Source organism: Phalacrocorax aristotelis, chromosome 17, assembly GCF_949628215.1.
Source record: "Phalacrocorax aristotelis chromosome 17, bGulAri2.1, whole genome shotgun sequence".
In the NCBI taxonomy this organism is placed as follows: Eukaryota; Metazoa; Chordata; class Aves; order Suliformes; family Phalacrocoracidae; genus Phalacrocorax; species Phalacrocorax aristotelis.
In genome coordinates, this window is record NC_134292.1 from 6,301,323 (window position 1) to 6,321,480 (window position 20,158).

General features: G+C 42.5%; 1 protein-coding gene across 15 annotated transcripts in view; it reads right to left on the reverse strand.

Moving 5' to 3' along the window:
* The window catches only part of DNM1 (dynamin 1), a 70,511-nt gene that overhangs the window by 38,475 nt on the left and 11,878 nt on the right, over positions 1–20,158 (reverse strand). For all 15 annotated transcript variants that reach the window (XR_012663516.1, XR_012663514.1, XR_012663515.1 and 12 more), the window contains exons 2-7: positions 5,757–5,830; positions 4,412–4,561; positions 3,081–3,284; positions 2,460–2,558; positions 1,309–1,469; positions 69–211 (exon numbers count right to left, since the gene is read on the reverse strand). Coding sequence is in view for 11 of the 15 variants with exons in the window: in XM_075112309.1 (XP_074968410.1) it covers positions 69–211; positions 1,309–1,469; positions 2,460–2,558; positions 3,081–3,284; positions 4,412–4,561; positions 5,757–5,830 (831 nt within the window). In the remaining 4 variants the exon portion in view is untranslated. The remainder of the gene's footprint in view (positions 1–68; positions 212–1,308; positions 1,470–2,459; positions 2,559–3,080; positions 3,285–4,411; positions 4,562–5,756; positions 5,831–20,158) is intronic.

The following is a 20,158-nucleotide window of genomic DNA, read 5'->3' on the forward strand; positions in this document are numbered from 1 at the left end:
AAAAGCATGAGGTAGAAGTCATGGCTGAGCAGCTGCCTCAACAGAGACATGCAGCCGAGGCTACTTACTGAAGTAGAGCTTTGGTCTTGCGAGCTGGGTCATCAGGTCGAAAATTCTTGTACTCCTCCACCTCCTTCTCAATAGAGAGAAGCTGGCTTTGGAGCTTGTTCCGCAGCCCTGGCAGGGTGTCACGGATGTGGTTGGTCAATTGCTGCACAAGAAGGTTTAAGATGGTAATAAACCTCTAGGTGGTTACTGGGAAGAGTTTGCTACCTCCACACCATAAAATAAAGAGGAATGCTCCTCTCTTCTGTGTTCAATCCTTCTGAGATGTCCTAACAAACAGTCTATCCCATGACAGATACCAGTTATGATTTGGATGTATCCTGCCTCCCCAACTCCTACCTATTTTAACCCTTCATTCTTAACCTTCATTTTACCTTCTAGTCTGGTAGAAAACTCCTATTCATACAAGCCTGCTGTCTCCAACGCAAGAATAAGCTTCACACACAAGTATTAGAATTTGCTATTTACTCCAGGGCAAAGGCTATTCTGTCTTCAGATTAGCACACCACTGACACCCAAGGCAGTAGTTAAGGCCTTTTTCAACAAGGCAAGGTGGAAGGAGCCAAAACCACTGATGAGGGTCTAGTAAGAGGGTTTCCAGAGCTCAGCTATGAAAAACTCCTGTTTAAAGATTAATATTTAAATAAGGAGGAAAAAAGACAAAGTAGTCCTTCACTTAAGGGAGTATTTCAAGAGAGAAGAAAGGAACACAACAGTAGTTACTACTACATAAGACTGGAGAAAAGATAGCCTTAATAGATGGGAAAATTACTACCATGATCACATTTATATCAATCTTTGCAGCTTACTGTTAGGTACAGGGGTCACTAAAAATTTAGAAGTTATCTTTTGGCTTAGTTACAAAGACCTTGCATTCTGATAGTGTAAACTCCATGAAATGACTGTTGATTTTGCACCAGTGTCACTGAGAAGATAAAGCAGTGCTCTGCCTTTGATGTGTAAGCTCCATTATTGGCCTTAGCGTGTAATACTGATACAGTGAAACACAGGTCAGGCACACTCCATAGACCTAGCACCAAAATGCCTTTTATAATGCAGAAGAGGAAGATTTAACCAATCTTCACAAGTCTCACTGCAGCAAAAACAATTTTAAGTATATCATGAGTTTGTTGATCACACGTTTTAGCTTTTCCTGCATTCTTCTATCTCAGAAGAACCCTGACAGCCAGCCTAGCCATTCTTGTGACATAGTGGGCAGCCGTTCTTAACTGTTGACAGTACCTGGTTCAATACTTTCTGCAGGTAGGGGGTTCCCATGCGATCAGCCATGTGTCTGTAGGCTGGGTGAGAAAGAAAAAATTTTCTCTCTGCAGCCAGAGCTGCCTGAATGTCCTTCTTGCCATCAATGTCTTTCTGACTTCTGTTGACTACACCAATGTAACCTGTAAGAGTGGGGTAGAGATCAGGTGGTTGCAATCATGAAAACATAAATGGGGTTCAGACTGAGAAGGCAGTTACCCAGCTAGCAGCATTGAAAAGGGGAATTCTAGTGGCAACACATTATTAGGAACCAATAGGAAGAGTTTAGAAATAGGATTTCCTCTGAACTGCCCAGCTTCTGATATTTTGGTACACAGGACAAATGACTACATAACTGAGAATTAGCTTATTCATTACTGTTTCCCCAGTCACAAAGCATACCCTGGTCTCATTCATTTGAGACTCTTCTGTTAAAGTACCTTAGGACAGGTACTTCACTATGGCTATACACCGCATGTATCACAGTCTAAAATTATTTTATCTGATATACTATGGCAATCTCATATAGCTAAAAGATGAGGTGAGTCTTTTAGACAGGAGTTCCATTTTTGCAGCTTGCCTTTTTAAAAGTAAGGAAAGAGTAAAAGAAGCACAGCCATATGCTCTTATCTTTATTTTCTAGCAATAGGACAAGAGGAAATGGCCTCAAGCTGCATCAGGGGAGGTTTAGATTGAATATTAGGAAAAATTTCTTTACTGAAGAGCAGTCAGGCATTGGAACAGGCTGCCCAGAGAGGTAGTGGGGTCACCATCCCTGGGGGTGGTCAAAAACCATGTAGATGCAGCACTTCAGGACATGGTTTAGGAGGCCTGGGGGTGTTGGGTTGACTGTTGGACTTGGTGGTCTTAAAGGCCTTTTCCAACCTTAACCACTATGATTCTGCTAAGACTACATATCAAAATACAAATATCTAAAAAGTTCCTATTAACAGTGTTACTCATCCCTGTTCCCCAACTTTTCTCAGTTCCAGCTTGGCACAGGGATGGCTTAACCACAAGTTGTAACAAATGTTCCAGGAAGGGGATGCACTGGAGGAAGGGGATGAGGCCAGGACACCTCACACAGGAAAAATAGAGGAAGGAGATCATGGACAAAGCATGAGGAAACATACCCCTACGCAGAGGAAGTAATTTATTTTCTAATACATCTCGTGCATCAGTTCCTTCATCCATAAGATCCAGCTTAGTGATGACTCCAATAGTGCGCTGCCCTATGGAAAAAACACAAACATACTTGATCAAGCAAACTCCTCATGTAATGTTTTCCTCTGTTCACAGAGCTTACAGATTGCCCAACTTGGCTACTCAAAGAATCTTGAACTCAAACATTATGGTTCACATCATGTCCAAGAGGCTACAAGAGCAAAACAGACAATAATGAAACTCAGTTTTCAGTTATACCCTGCTGAAACATGCACATGCTATGCCACAGCAGACAGGAATTTTAGTGCAGATTTTCCTACTTTTCTCCAGGCAGAATGCAGATGACTAGACGAAAGGAAATACTACACCTTTTCAGAAATGGGCTCAAAGGAAGAAGAGGGGAATAACAAAAATTCAATTACAGTAGCTGTTAACACTCACAAATACCTCTCAGAAGAATACATGTTGGTGAAGATACAACCCAAGACAACAGACAGGAGCCCACAGCTACTGGGCTAATCACAACCAAAAGGCGAAAGGAAAGTCAGGCCACTGTCTAGTAATGTCATGCTAAATTAAGAGATATTTACCTTGAGGATCCACCTCCTTTGCAATCTTCAGGGCATCAGAATTGGCCAAATCAGAGTTGGCTGGGGATACTGCCAGGATGAGGCAATTCTCTTTGGTGACAAACTGCATGAGCATATCTCGGATCTGAAACTCGATGTCAGGCGGCTGATCCCCTACTGGGACTTTTGTCATACCCGGTAGATCCACCAAGGTCAGGTTCAGGACTAGACATAGGAGACAGGAGATGGCACAAGGGAGTGTTGAGGCAGGAATGGTCTGGTCTATGGGAAGCACCTGTAGCTTTACTGCCTCCAATATATAATAGGCATAACAGATGCACACACAGAAGCACAGTGAGCTTTCTAGTTACTTTCTGTTACTGCTTGATAAGAAAAATTTCTAGTTGTTACTAGTCATGATTATCAGTTATCTCATTACCCTTCCCTTTAAAAATCACTTGTTTTGACACTGATCAGGGAAACTGTGCCCTCGAAGTCCTTCCATATGCTACAATGAAGAGAAAGGGATGACAGTACATTTTTTTCATTTGATAACGAAGACTGGACAGGCAGAAGAGTTGGTGTCACTCATGAGTTGTCCCTGGTATTGAAGGGCTCAGTCCTGTCACCCTGATTCAAGGGAGGCTCCTATCAAAGTCAGCTGGGCCTTCTCCCAAAGGACTACAACATGCAGCCCTATAACTGTTTAATTGTCTTGCTATGAGAAAAAAAAAAAACAAACACTAAAAATCAAGCACAAGTTCTACCCAGCCAAATGCTATGTAGCACTGAGCTGCTGCTGCTTTCCAAAAAAATGCCCACACAGCAGTTCACATTCAAAGAGCTAGCAAATTTGAGACCATGTCAATCCCTTGTTTAAGCAGAATTCTTCCACTGAGATCAGTGGCATATGACATCATCATTACCCGGAGAGAACTATACAAAGTACGTATGCACATGCAAACAGAAGGCAAGTGCTCTTCAAGAAAGCCACTCTCCCCATAAATTTTTTGGGTTCAATTTATTTGCCTGGTAGATCAGTATCATAATGCAGAGACAGACAGCAGCTCTTCATTCTAAGGCTGTACTGATGGAAAGGAACAGCCTCAGGAACAAGTTTCTGCAGAGACATCAGTTGTGTCAAAGAGAAGTTCTGCTAGCAGTCAGATACTTCAGCTGGCAGACAAACTGATCTTAGCAGTATGGCTAAGGCTGGCAGTTTGATACAGCACAAACCAGGCACATGGAGATTAAAGTCAAAACTAAGCATGCTCCCCATTTCATCTCTGTTCTTTCTGTCTGTATTTCATGACAAAGCAACAGCTTGCCTCAGATGCTGCATTAGGACTCACCATGGGGAGAATAGACTCGAAGATTGATGGGCACTGGGGAAATCCCTTTGTTGGAGCCAGTAACACGATCCGTTTCAGCCTCAATCTCCAAACGGACTTCCTCAAAATCAGTGAATTTTTTTCCTTTGCAGTGTAGGAACTCACCATACTCTATTTAAACAGAAGCAGAGAGTCAGAAATAGTCACTGAAATCAGAGAAACACTCAGAGTGTAATGAAAACATCATGTCCCAAAGCAAAACAAAACAAAAAACAGTTGAAGGGATGAAGTCTGGCAAGGGCCTTTCCCACTAAGAGCTGGCACGTTGGCATAGAAGTTACTGCAGTCACACAATCTGATCAATGTCTTGAGAGAATTCAGTTGAGTCCAAGATCTTCACAATCCAGCTTTTGTCTCAGAGGTAGCACACTCACTTGTCTTCATTCAGGTAATAATCCAGGACTTTCTCCGTTGATACCGTGCCAATACACATACCATGATACTGTGCATACACCAGCCTGCAGCAGTGGTGACTTCCACAACTACACTGGGAGATAGCTTGGTACTCAGGTGAACTTGGACTACCTCTGTATTAAAGTGCTGGGAGTAAAAAATAGTCCCATTACATGAGAACAGACTCAAAAACAAACCAAAAATTTTGACATGGTTTTGAATTAACTGGTGGTTGGAGTTTTTTTCTGTGTCAGTCCTTGAATAGCCTAACCAATCCAAGAACTCTGTTTCAATTTAAAAAGCCTCGTAAGAGTCAAATTGTCTCCTTACTGTAAGCAAGAGGACTGTCATGGATAGGTCAAGTTTACCTGACAAGAGAGAAAGAGTACCGTGAAACGTTCACTTGCCAACTCCTGGAAGAGATCTTAAATTATGTTAAGGGGAATGGTAATGAAAATATCCTGCAAGTAAGTAGCAAAACCAGTGAATTGCCCAGAAGGCCACAGAATATGGTAGTCTTTCTTCTTCAGATCCTAGTGTTCTCACACTAGGTTTTCAGTGCATTAAATCATCTCATCCCCTTACTTCAGTAGATTATCAGCAGGGTCATCTGGCTTTTAACTCTTCCCCCTCATAAAAGTCACAGCTGCATAGGCAGAAGAAAACTCTGATAAGTGTATGCATGTAGCCGTGCCTAATAAATTAAAGCAAAATAACTAAGCAGCATTTTGCTTCTGAACACTTAATGCATCAGATATTAAACAGGTAGAACTGAAAACCAGCTGAAGGTCATTTTTCCTGGGGAAAATCCTTATTTATTTATTCCACACTGAGCAGTACCACTGACTAAATAAGACCTTTCTTGACCAAGACAGCAATCCAGCTGGACACACAGGGCAGGTAGCTCACATACCTGTGCTGGCATTTACCAGCTGCAGGACCAGCGGGCGCCTGGTTACGATGCCAGATCCACGTGGCAGAAAGTCCCTGAAATAGAAAAGGAAGTTTCAGATGAGTGAATGATTGTTTCCTTCCCTTTTCACAGATTTTCTGCTTATATAAGCATTCATGAATTCCAACAGAGAGTCTCAGCCATAGGCACAAATAAGTTTAAGGCACTAAAAAGCAAGTGCTCCTCCTCAAGGAGGACAAAAGCTTGTTATTCTGAAGCCACCTATACTTGCGGCACATCCCCTCTAATCCTTTCTGTAACAGCTACTGCTCCTTCAGCTCATGATCCAAGCTAACTAACAAGGCCACTTAACACAGCTGTCTGTACTTTGGAAAAATTAATCTTTCATCAGAAAAAGAGAAGTTGAAGCAAAGCCTGATAATTAGCGTGCCTCCTTTTGACAAAACACAATTACCTGAACTACGAAATCACTCACACCCTGCACTTTGGGGCTGGAGAAGACATCGCGTTGTTCCAGCATGCAAACACCATATGATACTTCTGAAAGAATAAACAGCAGCCAAAGGCTTCCCTCCACTCAGGGTTTCTCCTCACTAACTACTCAGGACATAAGTATTGCCAAGGCAAAAGCAGCAGCAGCTTCCCTCTACATTCACAAGAATCCCAAAATTTTGTGTACTTCAAATCATCGCAAAGGAAGTCTTTCACTATCCTCCAAATGCTGATTTAGCAGCCACAGCCCACAAGTTCTCCTTTGCTTTTTCTTTTTCCAAATCCAAGTGCTTTGAGCAAAGGTAGGCATTCTTATTGCATCTGATGATGACCATGCTAGTTTGTGGCCTGGTTTTCGAGTACTCAGCTGTTCGTGTGGCTCCTCAAGAGCCACTGAGCATTTCTGAAAATATTATCCTTTGCTTCCTTGCCTAGTGGGAAAAGCATCACTTCAAAACATGGTTTCTACAGCATAAATATAGTTTTCTTTGTTAAAAGAAGTCCTACCTATATTGCTTGGATTCTGGCACACAATCCTCGCTCCCTTGATAACTGTGGCAATGAATAATCTTGCTAATTCAGTAGTGATTCTACCAACTCTGATGAATGAGAAATCCAGGGGCCTCCATTTTTAGCATCTTGCTTAGTCCTGCATAAGCTTAATGCTGACAAAAGAAGTGAAGACAAGGAATGAGCTTTTGTTTTAACACATCAGACAAGGACTTGAGCAGTTTTGTTTCAGCTCCTGGTTTGGCCACTGATATGCAAGTTCTACTTCTCTGTATTTCTTCTTCCTCGGCTGTGAGAGGAACTCCCCATCTGTGGGCTGTCAGAATAACTTGATAATATTAAAAACTGCGTAATAGTTTCAAGTGAAGAGACAGTAAGGAGGCACCCTACAATCTCTAACACCTCAAATAAAAATATCTCCTGTAAGTTACTAAGTCTGGAGTACTGAGACCTCTGGTACCTCTCTACCAGTTACCACCCCCAAGTCTATGGGGCCAGATGGGATCCATCCAAGGGTAGATGTTGTCTACCTGGACTTCAGTAAAGCCTTTGATGCCATTTCCCACAACATTCTGCTGGAGAAAATGGCTGCTCATGGATTGGATGGGCATGCTCTTTGCTGAGTAAAACACTGACTGGAATGTGAGGCCCAAAAAGTTGTGGTGAATGGAGTTAAATCCAGCTGGCGGCCAGTCACAAGTAGTGTTCCCCAGGGCTCAGTGTTGGGGCAAGTATTGTTTAATATCTTTATCAATGACCTGGATGAGGGGACTGAGTGCACCCTCAGGAAGTTTGCAGATGACACCAAATTGGGCGGGAGTGTCGATCTGCTCAAGGGCAGGAAGGCTCTGCAGAGGGATCTGGACAGGCTGGATTGATGGGCCGAGGTTAATTGTATGAGGTTTAACAAAGCCAAGTGCCATGTCCTGCACTTGGGTCACAACCACCCCACACAACGCCCCAGGCCTGGGGCAGAGGGGCTGGGAAGTGCCCAGCAGAGAAGGCCCTGGGGGTGCTGGCTGACAGCCGGCTGGGCATGAGCCAGCAGTGCCCGGGTGGCCAAGGAGGCCACCAGCCCCCAGGCTTGTGTCAGCACTGGTGTGGCCAGCAGGAGCCGGGCAGGGATGGGGCCCCTGTGCTCGGCACTGGGGAGGCTGCACCTCAAACCCTGTGTTCTGGTTTGGGTCCCTCAGGACAAGAAGGACCCTGAGGTGCTGGAGAGTATCCAGAGAAAGGCTATGAAGCTGGTGATGGGTCTGGAGAGCAGGTCTGATGAGGAGAGGTTGAGGGAGCTGGGGGTGCTTAGTCTGGAGGAGTCTGAGGGGAGACCATATCGCTCTCCACGACTACCTGAAAGGAGGCTGGAGTGAGGTGGGTGTTGGTCTCTTCTCCCTAGTAACAAGCAATAGGACAAGAGGAAATGGCCTCAAGTTGTGTCAGGGAAGGTTTAGCTTGGATATTAGGAAAAATTTCTTCACTAAAAGGGTTGTCAAGCATTGAAACAGGCTGCCCAGAGAAGTGGCTGAGTCATATCCCTGGAGGTATTTAAAAGATGTGTAAATGTGGTGCTTGGGGACATGGTTTAGTGGTAGACGTGGCAGTGCTGTGTTAACAGTTGGACTTGATCATCTTAAAGGTCTTTTCCAACCCAGATAATGTGAGGATTCTAATAAGACCATAACCCATTCTCATTATTTTAGACTCTAGTCTAAAGAGTTAACCAGGGTTTGTCTTTCATTTGTTTTTCAAAAAATACAGCTCTAGTTTTTCTATCCCAGCGGGATTAACCCTGGAATCTTTGAGGCATTGCATCATTCTAGCAGCTTTCTGCTGTCTCAGCTCCATTCCTATAGATGTCTGTGGTCATTATGTGAAAAAGTCCAACCCTAGCATCAGTTTTTAGCATAACACATCCATCTGAACAGCACTTACTTATTTTGAACTTACTGTATCTGACAAAAAGGTATCCTATTACTATAGATTCCCTTTGTAGCACACTGAGACAATACTCTAGCTGTCAATCTCCAACTTGCACTATCAAATCTTGCTTTACTGGAGGAAAAGCACCACTTGCATTTACAAGAATGAGCCCTCTAGGAATTATGATTCCACTCATGTTGTGCTCTGTGTTTTCCTGAAGCTTTCCACTTTGGCCCAGATCCTGATTTCTCTGCTGTCCTTCTGTCCTTGTCACAGGTACAAAGATAAACTCGGGTCTTCCATCTTCCTTTGACCCATGTGGCACCTGGGTTCCAGCATTATTAAAAAATGATCGAGTTTGTGTTAACTGTGTTAGCTTCCAGGCTATACCAAGGAAAAAAACACTAAGTCCTCAGAGCCCAAGACAACAAATCCATTAGCCACATCAAATCACCTGAATTAACAATCTTAGTGCCACTTCAATTCTGAATGAAGATATGTGCAATCTGATCCCTAATGTCAGAAAATGAATGTATGTTCTTATCCACAAACTATTTGGGAGGTACATGCAGTTCAAACTTTTAAGTTTTCTCTACACTTGACTCCTAATAGGAGTTACAGCCAAAAAGCTTTATAAAAAACCCAAGCAACTCATGCAGTATCACCCCATTCTATCTATATTTCCTACTCTTTTATTCACATTCTTTATCTCTACAGTCTCTTGGACAAGCTCTTTCCTCCTGCTCCAGCCAAGCCTTTCAAGTCATAGACACTAATAAGTACATATTAGTTAAATTCTGCAGCAAGCTGGCTGGAAGCCAAAGAGAAGGCAGCATGCAGGAGTCTTGCCTGCCCTCTTGCAGCAGGCATAATAAATTGCTTCTGTAAATAAACTACAACAGAGCACGAGTGGCATGGACAACATGACCAGCCCAGGATTTGAGTCCACTTAGGAGCCAGGGGAAAGAGCTACACACACACCTATTGCTCCAGAAAGAGCAGCACAAAGTGATGAAATTTAATCAGAATCAAGGAAATTATGCATGAGATAAGAACAACCACATGCCAGATGACTTGGGCAGACAAGAGCAGAAGGGTTAGATAAACTGGCTTCTTCAATTCCAGCAGAGGAGATGTACAGTAGTGAGGTTGGAGAAAAAAAAAGAAAGATGGAGTAAGTCTGCAGAAATAACATACTGTAAGGCTCTGAGTGCTGGAACAACAAGGGCAGCAGGGATTCCACACATAAGACAAGGCAGCCTCTAGCATGACATCAAAAGCAGACTCATTATATATATCACTATACAAGACTTTGTGCTTGAAATACATCATTCGATTAGGTTGAGAGCACCAACCCTCCATCTTCCTCCTTTACTTTGTATCTTAAGAACAAAAATTACTTTTTTGTTGCTTTGTAACATGCAGAAGTAGTGTGACATTTGATTTCCTATGCTTTTAAGCAAGAATACCACACTGTGCCACTTCTTTGGGCTAGGCTTCATCCAAAAAAACACAGCAAAGCAGCAGCTAAAACAGACAGGGAAGCTGTATTCAGGGAATATAAATACTTAATTTGCTTGTACCTTCTTGCTTAGCTATTGACTCAAAATTCTTTAACAAGATATTGAGCTATCAGTTCTAGTAATGCAGTTCTGAGCATTTTATCAGAGTCGGAAAACTAGGCTCAGATCAGCTACATTCCCCATTATACTTACTTCACACTCATCTTTTATTAACTACTGTCAGAGGGAAGATAAAGCTAGATACGTTTTTGGTCTGACCAGCAATAGATCTCTTCTAAACCAAGACAACAAAAAGGACCAAGGATGCAAATCCTGATGAGTCTCAGGCTGAAAAAGTTCAGGCAGGGAGTGACCTGAAAAGGCATTTATTGTTATATTTTGCATTGCTCACTTCTAAAGTGCTTACACATGTGCTTAACTAGCTTCACAGCTACCTCAGGGCAAACCCAATCACACCATCCCTTCCAGTCTTACTTCTATCTTAGTGCTCAGAGCTGCATTAAAGATTTGGGCTGAAAGCTGCATTAGTAATGCAATAGTAAAAACAAATATTTGAGGGATGGAAAACAATCTAGCAGTGTTCAAACAAAATCCAAACATGTCAGAAACACACTAAGGCAATCTTGATGCCATGCAACAATACATTTATAATCAGAACACTGGGGATCTGGGGTTTCCCTGGTAGTTTTTTTAATTAAAGACAGACACTCTAGATGAAAAACCTCCATGCATTAGGTATCTTGAAATCCCACAAAACTAAAAGGTGCTATTAATGATACAAAAAGCACATTTGCTCTATAAACAAATTTCAGGGTTCATTTAATGACTTGCACAATACAGATGATTAGTAGTTAAAGGTAACATAGACCAAAGACATTTCCCCCTGGACTATTCATTAGACACAGGAGACTGACTAACTGCTTGCAGCATTCAACATATATTGTATGGAAAGGGAAGAAAACGTTGATAGATGCAGTCAAAAAAAAAAAAGTAGGACAGATACCCGTATGAGAAGTTCAGGACTTCCTGAAGAGGCACACCTTGAAACTGTCTTCAATGAATAAACATAAGCAACTTTTCTGAAAGTGTGACTCTTCATTAAGAGACTAGCAAGAGCTGATTTTCTGCAGTAGGGCCACATCTGTTCCTAGAGAACACACAATTTGCTAGTAAAAAACCAAACTTGTTTATTCCTTTCATCAAACAATTGATCTTCATTTGATGTTTTCTTGTTTAACAAGAGATAACTAGATCTTCGGAGGAGGAACTAGTCTTCCAGCATCTCAGTGATCATTACAGGCATATTGTACATGGTTCACCTGCTTTGTTAGAACAAATATTCTCAAACCTGATATACACCAGAGAAAAGCAATTGCATGAGCAAGTCTGTCCCTTTGTGCTTTGCTAGAAGTGGATGATTAGCTTACTGTTTCAGGTTTGTGCTCTAAGGCTTAGAGATTCCCTGTGACAGCTACAGTGACATTTAGTTCCAGCACTACAGCATTTGCAGCTAACTCACCTATGATCTTGTAGCTGTGCCATTTTGTAGTGGCAACCATATCCTCTTAAGAGTAAAGAAAGGTTACATACTAATGGCACCCCTACATATTGGCTCAGGCTGCCACTACTTCTCCAACAGATACTCTTCCGCTACAAGCATGAGTATTGTACGTTCCCTCTTCTTCCATCACATTTAAGTGGAAAAGCACCTCTTCTGGCCATCTCCTTTGCATTGCATATAGGCACTGTCTAATTTTTTTGCACCTCATCACTTTAATAACAGAGACCCCCTGAGGTATGTCAAAATATCATTATGTTCTACTGACCAAGAAATTTAATTTAAGCTATAAATGCACTCATGAGAGGAGACTGCGTTAATGCAGATCTTCAGACACAGACCCAATAGAAACTTTTTTGCTCGTATAATTCTAGAAACCTTAACATGGCCAGAGAAGGCAGCTTACTGCTATCCTTTATGTGGCACTACAAATGCATTTTCATAAACCAGCTCTCAACCTAGCAAGAGCTCAATTTCAGAACATAAAGATACATAGAAAACACACAGAGAAACCCAAGAACATTTGTCAGTTCACAGGACAGGCAGCTAGGATTCCTGGACTATAAAGTTAATTTTGCTTCTGGTTTATTGAGCCTTGTGAACAAGTCACTCTTTGTACCACAGAATTAAAGTGGTTTTGCACCTTCTCTATCCACTGGTAATCTGTACTTCTGAAAGGACTTTGAGTCAAAGCTTTTTCATGCATGATTTTAGTCTTCACTGAAGTTGCAACAAAAGTTATCAGCAGTCAAACAGAGCCAACTCCATGGTACTCACTCTAAGTGGGAGACAGATCAAATGCTTCTCTACCACCACTTTGCCTCCCTCCAGGGAAGCTCGAAGACTTGCAAAGCTCTTTGTAGAGAGCTTTAAAATACAAATCTAGGCCTAGTCTAGATATACCAATACAGCATCCTTGCAGCTTATTGTTTGTCAGCCCTTTGAGATTCTTGCATTAGAATGCACTAAAGAAGGTAAAGCCTCAATTAAAAAGCCGAAATGACAGCTTATGCAGACATAAAAGTAGTTCCAAAGAACAGAAGAGTGTACACCACCATCTGATTATTTAGTCTCAATTTGATTTCTTAAACATCCACAGACAAACAGGTTATTAAGGGATGTGATTAATCCCCAGTTTGGATTATATTAAGTTTCAGAAAACTAAGATTCACACAGCCTCCATAACTTCACATGGCTTTCTGGTTTGTTTTTTTTTTTGTCTGGGTTTTTTTTTCTTTGTTTTGTTTTTTTAAACAGAATACTTGTTATTTCCTGTGTTTCTAGTGGTGCCCAGGGTCAGCAACTCGATCAGAACTGCACTGCACAAAGCACTATACCAATACACAGCAAGAAATACAGTTCCTGCCCCTTTGGATTTTGCTATCTGGTTACACAGTTCAGACCTGCTCCTGCTTAGGCTTGGAACTACCTTCATTTCAGCTGTCAAGTCTTATAGTTGATCATTCATCGTTCACACACATCCAGATCAAGAGTTCTTCATTAGCTCACCATGGCCAATGCATTACAGGAATCTCAAGACTATCTAGGGGTATCGGTACCTTTAACACATGACTCTTCTGATCGTTGCACTGAATGGAAACATTCACACGTTCATACACGTTGCATTCTATGAACAGCTTATCAGTCTCCCTAAACAGCACTTCATCTCACAGCACAACCACTATGTTTTCAAACATATTCTTACTCCAGCACATCTCACATGAATCCTTAAAACACAGGCTGATACCTATGCAACACATTAGCCACAGAATATCTGCAAAGCTAGAAATATTTACCATTAATGTTATTAACTGCTAAAACAAACAACTCAGAAGCAGTAGTAGCTTTCCACTTCTTAGAGATTAACTCAAGCCTGGTGCTCCTTCATAACAGACATCTAGATCTACCAGAAGGTAGAAGCCTGATGCAGGAACTGCTCTGCAGAGCATCTTCCTGGTCTAATCCTTCAAGTGCAAGTTCATTTGTAAGCAATTCTGTAACTCTGACGTGTGGCAAGAGCAGGGACAAGTTTGTTCTCTCCTCTGCCACCCAGAAGATTAACCAGGGGGCTGTGCTACAGATTTAGACTTTCCTTTTCTGCTGACACTGTGGCCTCTACGAGATCTTACCTTCCCTGAACCAAAGTGAACAGCAAGCATTTAAAAGCAGGTGCTTTATGAACAAAAGCACTCAACCTGCTATTCTAACTATTTTTTCTCTGCCTTTAGTTTTCATCTTCCTTCAATGCTGCATCATGTGAACTTGGTCACCAGTCCTACAGACTCATAGTCACATGGTAAGCCTCATTCCTAGGTAGCCACTTATTTTTCCATTAAGGTTAGCACTTTTAGACTCAAAGAAGTTTAAACCAGGGGATGCATGTTATTTATCTGCCAATCTCCACAGCACAACAGTGTGCATAGCCTTGACCCATTGTGAAAGACAACAGTTCCATAAGCACTTGGTATAGCATCATTCCTTAGGGTGTAATTGGTACTGGTCACACAATGGATACATATAGAAATAAAGATCTATTGTAAATTCTCCACATTCCAGCATACTGGCAATATTATTGTGCACAATGATTTATTATTCAAGAATACAATTGTGAAAAAATAAAGACAGGCAATAGTTCATGAGTGTCATCATAATATACATGTTAGCAGAAACAAAAAAATTAAAGAGAAGGCTTCCCACTGCCTTGTACCTTGAGTTCTATTTACAGTAGCCCAAAGGGAGGTTAACACTATTGTGCTGACTTGGAACACTTCAGTTGCTTTAAGTAGTTCTGGCACTCAGACAGCATCTGCAATGCCTAGCCATTTCTCCCCAGTACAGCCCTTCAGATCAGTAGCCAAGAAAGGCAAAGCAAACCTCTCTCCAAGTTTGGGAGTTTGCTGTAGATAAGCAGAGTTCCTGGAGACCATCTTACAAACTTCACAGGTGCTGTCTGAGCAGTGCAAAGCACAAATGCTAGTATAAGCTGGACCCATTTATAGCATACTATGGGATAATTTGCAAACAAGGGTCAGAGGGGATAGATAAACTAAAAAGTAACTTCTGAAGTTTGCACCTTCTCCTACTCCTCTATCTGCCTTGAGTTCTATTCCTTTGCACAGCATTGCAGTTGATACCAGCACAGGTCCCCAGCAAGCATGAGGGGTATTCATTCTGTCTGAAATGCCTTTATTAAGATTTTATGCAGAGACTGAGGCACTGTGGTCTTCCAATGTGAAAGTACAGCCACTATGCTAACTCACTGTAAGAAAAAAAAGCATAGAAATAGGTGTATTACATGTTCACACACACATCCTGCTCCAAACCCGACATTCTGATTCTCACTGCAAGAATTGCCTTTCCATATTGTTTCCTCTGCCCCTTTTACAACTGACCAGGATGCCTAGTGCTCTGGAGCTCTCCTGCACCTTTTTCCGATGAATAAAGTGAGAGCACAGCAAAGTAAGAAATAGTGGTGTGTTCACAGAGTTCATATATGAAGTAAATAAAGCCACACAAGGAACCTACATTTAGTGCAAAAGACAGCATTTAAAAAAACCAAAATGACTCCTCATCACAGGCTTTGCCAAAAAGACAGGAAAACTTTCAGGAGCCTGCACTCTCCAAGAGAGCCCACTTCCACAGAAAACTGCACGGCTGGCTGTTTGAAAGCCTACATACAGTAAGTTTGGCGAGTCAAATCCAGTTCCTCATGAACATACATAATGGTGGGGTTTGTTTCACTGACATTTGAGACTAAACGATGTGCCATGGAGAGACAGCAGCTGAATGAGCTTCCATCTCAACCACAGGGCTCATCATCTCATCATGAAACACAGCACAATTACTTGGTCACTGATCTAGATATACAGAGGTGACAGTCTCCAGTGCTGTCCTCTCTGTCACCTTCTGGTAATTTTTGGTATAGATTTTTCTCTTTCCTACAGAGTAGGATAAAGCCTTTTGTTACTGAAATGCATTGTCATATTTATGTGCTCTTGTGGGTTTCTGGGTGGACCCACATGCCTTGAATATCAAGGGCATTAATCAAAAATATTTCCCCCACTCAGAACACATTTGTTGAATCAAGTGTTGGCTGAGGGGGCTCAGACAACTAGAGAAAGGATAGGCCCTGCACAATGTTCTCTCGCATCACTGGTACTTCAGCTGCAGGGGCCGTGTTCAGAATGCAGCCTGCAGCACCTTTATAAACACTGCTAAAGTAAAAAGGAAACTGCATAGCAATTTTTACGTGAATGCTTACTTAGAAACAGCTCTCTCCACTACCCCTCCCAAAGCACACCAAATCTCTTCCAGAGTGTGCTAAATTCTGCTTTTCTGGCTTATCTCTGACTGCACAGACTGGTTCCCAAGAGTCATTGCAGTCAATGCCTTTCTCATTCACCCTTTCCATATCTCCCTTCTTTGTATCTTGCTCAGTCCCTCCTGCACATACCTCTATGAAGGTCTCTGGAAGCAATGGGGTAAGAAAAAAAGTTTTTCTTTTATTTTTATTTGAATCCTTTGGGCTGATTTTTTGGTTTCACACTCCACTAGCTTCAAAATCTGGAAGACAACTGTATGCATTATGCCAAGTCATGGCTGCACCAGAGCCTCTGTGCACAAGTTAATCTGATGCAGAACTACTGAGCTTCACAGCTGTACTGCTTCCACAGGGCAAGAGACATCCAAGGAGGTCCGAAGCATTCTTACACTTTAGGTATTACACTTCTATTCAACAGCCTGGAGGCCTGCCAGCCCACAGAGTAAACTGGGACAGCCAAGAGTTTGCCCCAGGAATTTCTGCTGCTGTATGTCTACAGTAATTCCAACAAAGCCAGTATACCCTAGCTTTATGCTTGGTAGACCCTACAGCAGGATCTGGCCTGACTTGAGGTACACTATATATATTTTTAGACAACCTGAAAGTAAGGCAGAGATGTTGCTTTTGATGCGCCCCGGCAAACTCATAACCAAGGGTTACCACATCCCATCAACTTACTAGCTGTGTTACAATGCATAAAGCAAGAATTTCTGATAGAGCTGCACTCCATCCCTAACTCAGTTCCTCTAACATGTACTAAAGTCCCTATACACAGTGAGGGGAGACAGAAGCCAAGCAAATGGAATTTGTCTCCATTAGAGAAGGGTACACAGCTCCTGCGCTACATTTATAGGAGGGGAAGGAGAGAACAGACAAGGGAATACCTTGGGAAGAGGCTCAAACATACAGAAGCATTACCATTTTTACCAGTTTTCCGTGGTCTGCTTTCCTCCTACCTAGAAATCTAAGCTTTCCCTCTCGAGGCATTGCTGGGGCGTAGATGGGCAAGTAGCTTTAGGACAGAGTCTGAAACAGAGGTGTTGTCTGAAACTAGCAGCTTGCACAAGGATGCAGGGTCCATTCAAACAGACTCAGTACTACAGACCACTAAGAACGTATGGGGTTTAGTATAAACTGTTCTTATTTGAACCTGTTGATCGATGTTTATATTCATGCTTTGATTCCTTCTCTGGTGTCACAAGATTAACTCTTTTTAGAAAAAAAGAGGTTTTAAATGCTAGGGGTTTCTGAAAGCAGTACACCAGTGTAACAGGATATTTCATCAGCAAGCAACATTTGAAGTCTGTCTGAAAGAACTCAGCTTCCCCAGTCCTTGCAGACACCACAAATAGTTCTCACCTCTTGCCTAGAAGAGGGTGTGCTAAAGTATGAGCACAGTTTATCACCTTAGCCATCCAAACTTAAAAGTCTGGGCAGGATACAGTCACAGCTGCCTGTACCGTAACGTAGGCCTCCTATCTGGCTATGAGTGACCAAGGTTACATTCTTTGCTTTTAAGCGCCACGGAGGGCTGTGACCCTGGGAATCCTGGCACACGACAGCACCTTGTGTCATCCCTGCTGAGGAAGCGTGCAATTGGAGCTGACCGGATCCATGAGCTTCTCTCCCTAGTTGTGATCACTGACTAGGCAGATAATCCCTTCATGGGTTGCTGCTCTACAATTGCAGTGCAGCAACCAATCCAATCTGAGAGCCAGAACCAGGCCCAGAAAGATAATTCCCCTCCCACTTCCTTACAACATGGTGAAATCTACTCGTTTCCATAGAAACAAATCGGTTTTATGTCCACACAGCTCCTGCATCCCTCACTGCTGTGCATCAGCCCCAAGCTGCTGACGCTGAGAGATTTTAAGGAAGTGTCTACAACTACAGGTCAAGAGTTTGCAGGAGAAGAGGTACTCCTGGCATAGAAAACGAACCATCTCACCCGAGATGTCATTTGCTTCAGTTCATCTCTGCTGTGAGAGAATTAATCAGGAATATCCCACCCCTCCTCCATTTTGAGGGTTGACTTATCTGCCATATCCCTCCCTGCTATCTTCCTGCAGATGGGTTAGCCCAGAATACATGATCATGTAGAACGCAGATGGGAAAGGAAAACAGGGCACTCCAACACCTCAAGTGTACTTGTGAGCCAATTTCCTCTTTGAATTTTTGCAGGTAAAAACTGTAAAGGGATTTTCTTATTTAGAACTCTGCATTTTACTGTAGAGGATTATTTAGAGTGTGGTACAGCCTACAATGCATTGCCTGATCTCAAAAAGTCACTGCCCATTATAGAAAATGCCGCATTGACTCTAGGCTGCAGCACAGGGGAAGGAAAGAATCTTGAGAGAGTAGAAAATTGCAGCACTGCTGCTATGCAGCTTCCTCTGGGATCTTTTGAGTAATAGAAAATGAAGTCCTGGATCTTGCCTGCTGCTCTGGGATATTATAGGTAAAAAAATAACACAGCACTGATTCTACATGACAATATCAGGAACTCAAGGGAATAAGCAGCCTGGTATATCCTGAATGGATGTGGCAGTAAGGATTACACATTTGTGAAAAAATGTATCTTTGATTTCAACAATTACAGTCCCAGGAGAAAGAAAACAAGGCTGCTTTCACTCGTTTTAAAAAAGTCACACTTAACACCAGATCTGGGTAGCAATACCAGGACTCAGGTGAAAAGCAACCACAGCCCTGGCTGGGTCCAGAGGCCTCCAGAGCCACAGGTATAAGAAATATTGCACTAGCCTGATGTATTCTCCACCTCAGAAGCTGTAAACCAGACCTTTCTGCCATCTGCCTTGCTGTATTTTCACCATCATAGCATGAAAGCAAGTTTTCCTTTTACTCCCTCCAAAGCACGTATACCCTGGCAAAAAAAAAGAGTCATGTAGATTTTTACCTCCAGAATCTCCCTGCAACGTCCAGTCAGTCTCCAAGAGAACAAAACCAGGCATCAACACCACCTTAGGGCATCAAATTAGTCCAGTCCTAATGGCAGTAGTGAAGAAACAGGTTTTTATGGCCATAAAGGTTTGCTTGTCTTTCTCAAGCCACACTTACCTGTCATACTACTGCAGTAACGCTGCTTTGCTTTAGCACTGACAAATCTACTGACAAATACTGGCTTTACCATAACAGTAGGGTTGCAGCCCTGGAAAACATGACCTGTACAGAGCCTACAACTTGATCTGGAAGAAAACAAAAGGACAAGCTGTACACTAAAACTCTGGGACAGGAATGACTGATGGGAAAGCACAGCCACAGTAATACCCTAGGATTAATGCATGTGAAGACCAATGAGCAACTGGCTGACATTGCTATTTCCCACCACCAGTGTCTTAATCTGTCCTAGCTCTCTAGACTCGGGCTGCAGCTGAGTCTAGACTAAAGGCTGTCCAATGGTAAAGGCTCTCCTGTGTTCATAGACACCACTAGACTGTGCAGCAGTAACTAATATTCAAGCTATTCATCACATGGGACTCTGGATAAAAAAGGGTTTATCCTTCTTTTTGCCCTTCTCTCCTCCAGAGAAGGAAACCAGGTACAATGGCAGACAAAGGTACCAATACCCATGGTAAGTATCATCTTAGACTTCTGGTCAAAACTCCACCACCTTTGGAGTCCTGGTATTTTCTGCAAGACCTAAGAGAAGAATAAATATTTCTCAAGGCACATTTTGTCACTGCAGTATGACACTACCTCCACTCCCAGACAGCAGTGTGTGCTAGAAGAGGAAACAGTCTCCCCAGAGCCTGAATACCATAAAGGGTACAGACTACTTAGAGTTCACTGGAAAAGGCAAAGTCACTTTGATGAGCCCACTAACACAAACCCAAAGAGAAGCTGTATGAGGAAAGGAAGTGGTACCTCAAGACATGATGTGCTATTAGTGGCCAGACATGGGTGGTGGGTTTATAAAATTGAATGCATGTACTCTGATAATTTATCTTGGGTCAGTTGTGAGAAGCAGTGTGTGTTGTGGATGGGGTGGCAGGCTGCTTCCCTTCTGACAGCCCAGGCAGGAAAGAGTTCTGTGGGGTACCAGAGTTATACTGCAGTTGGG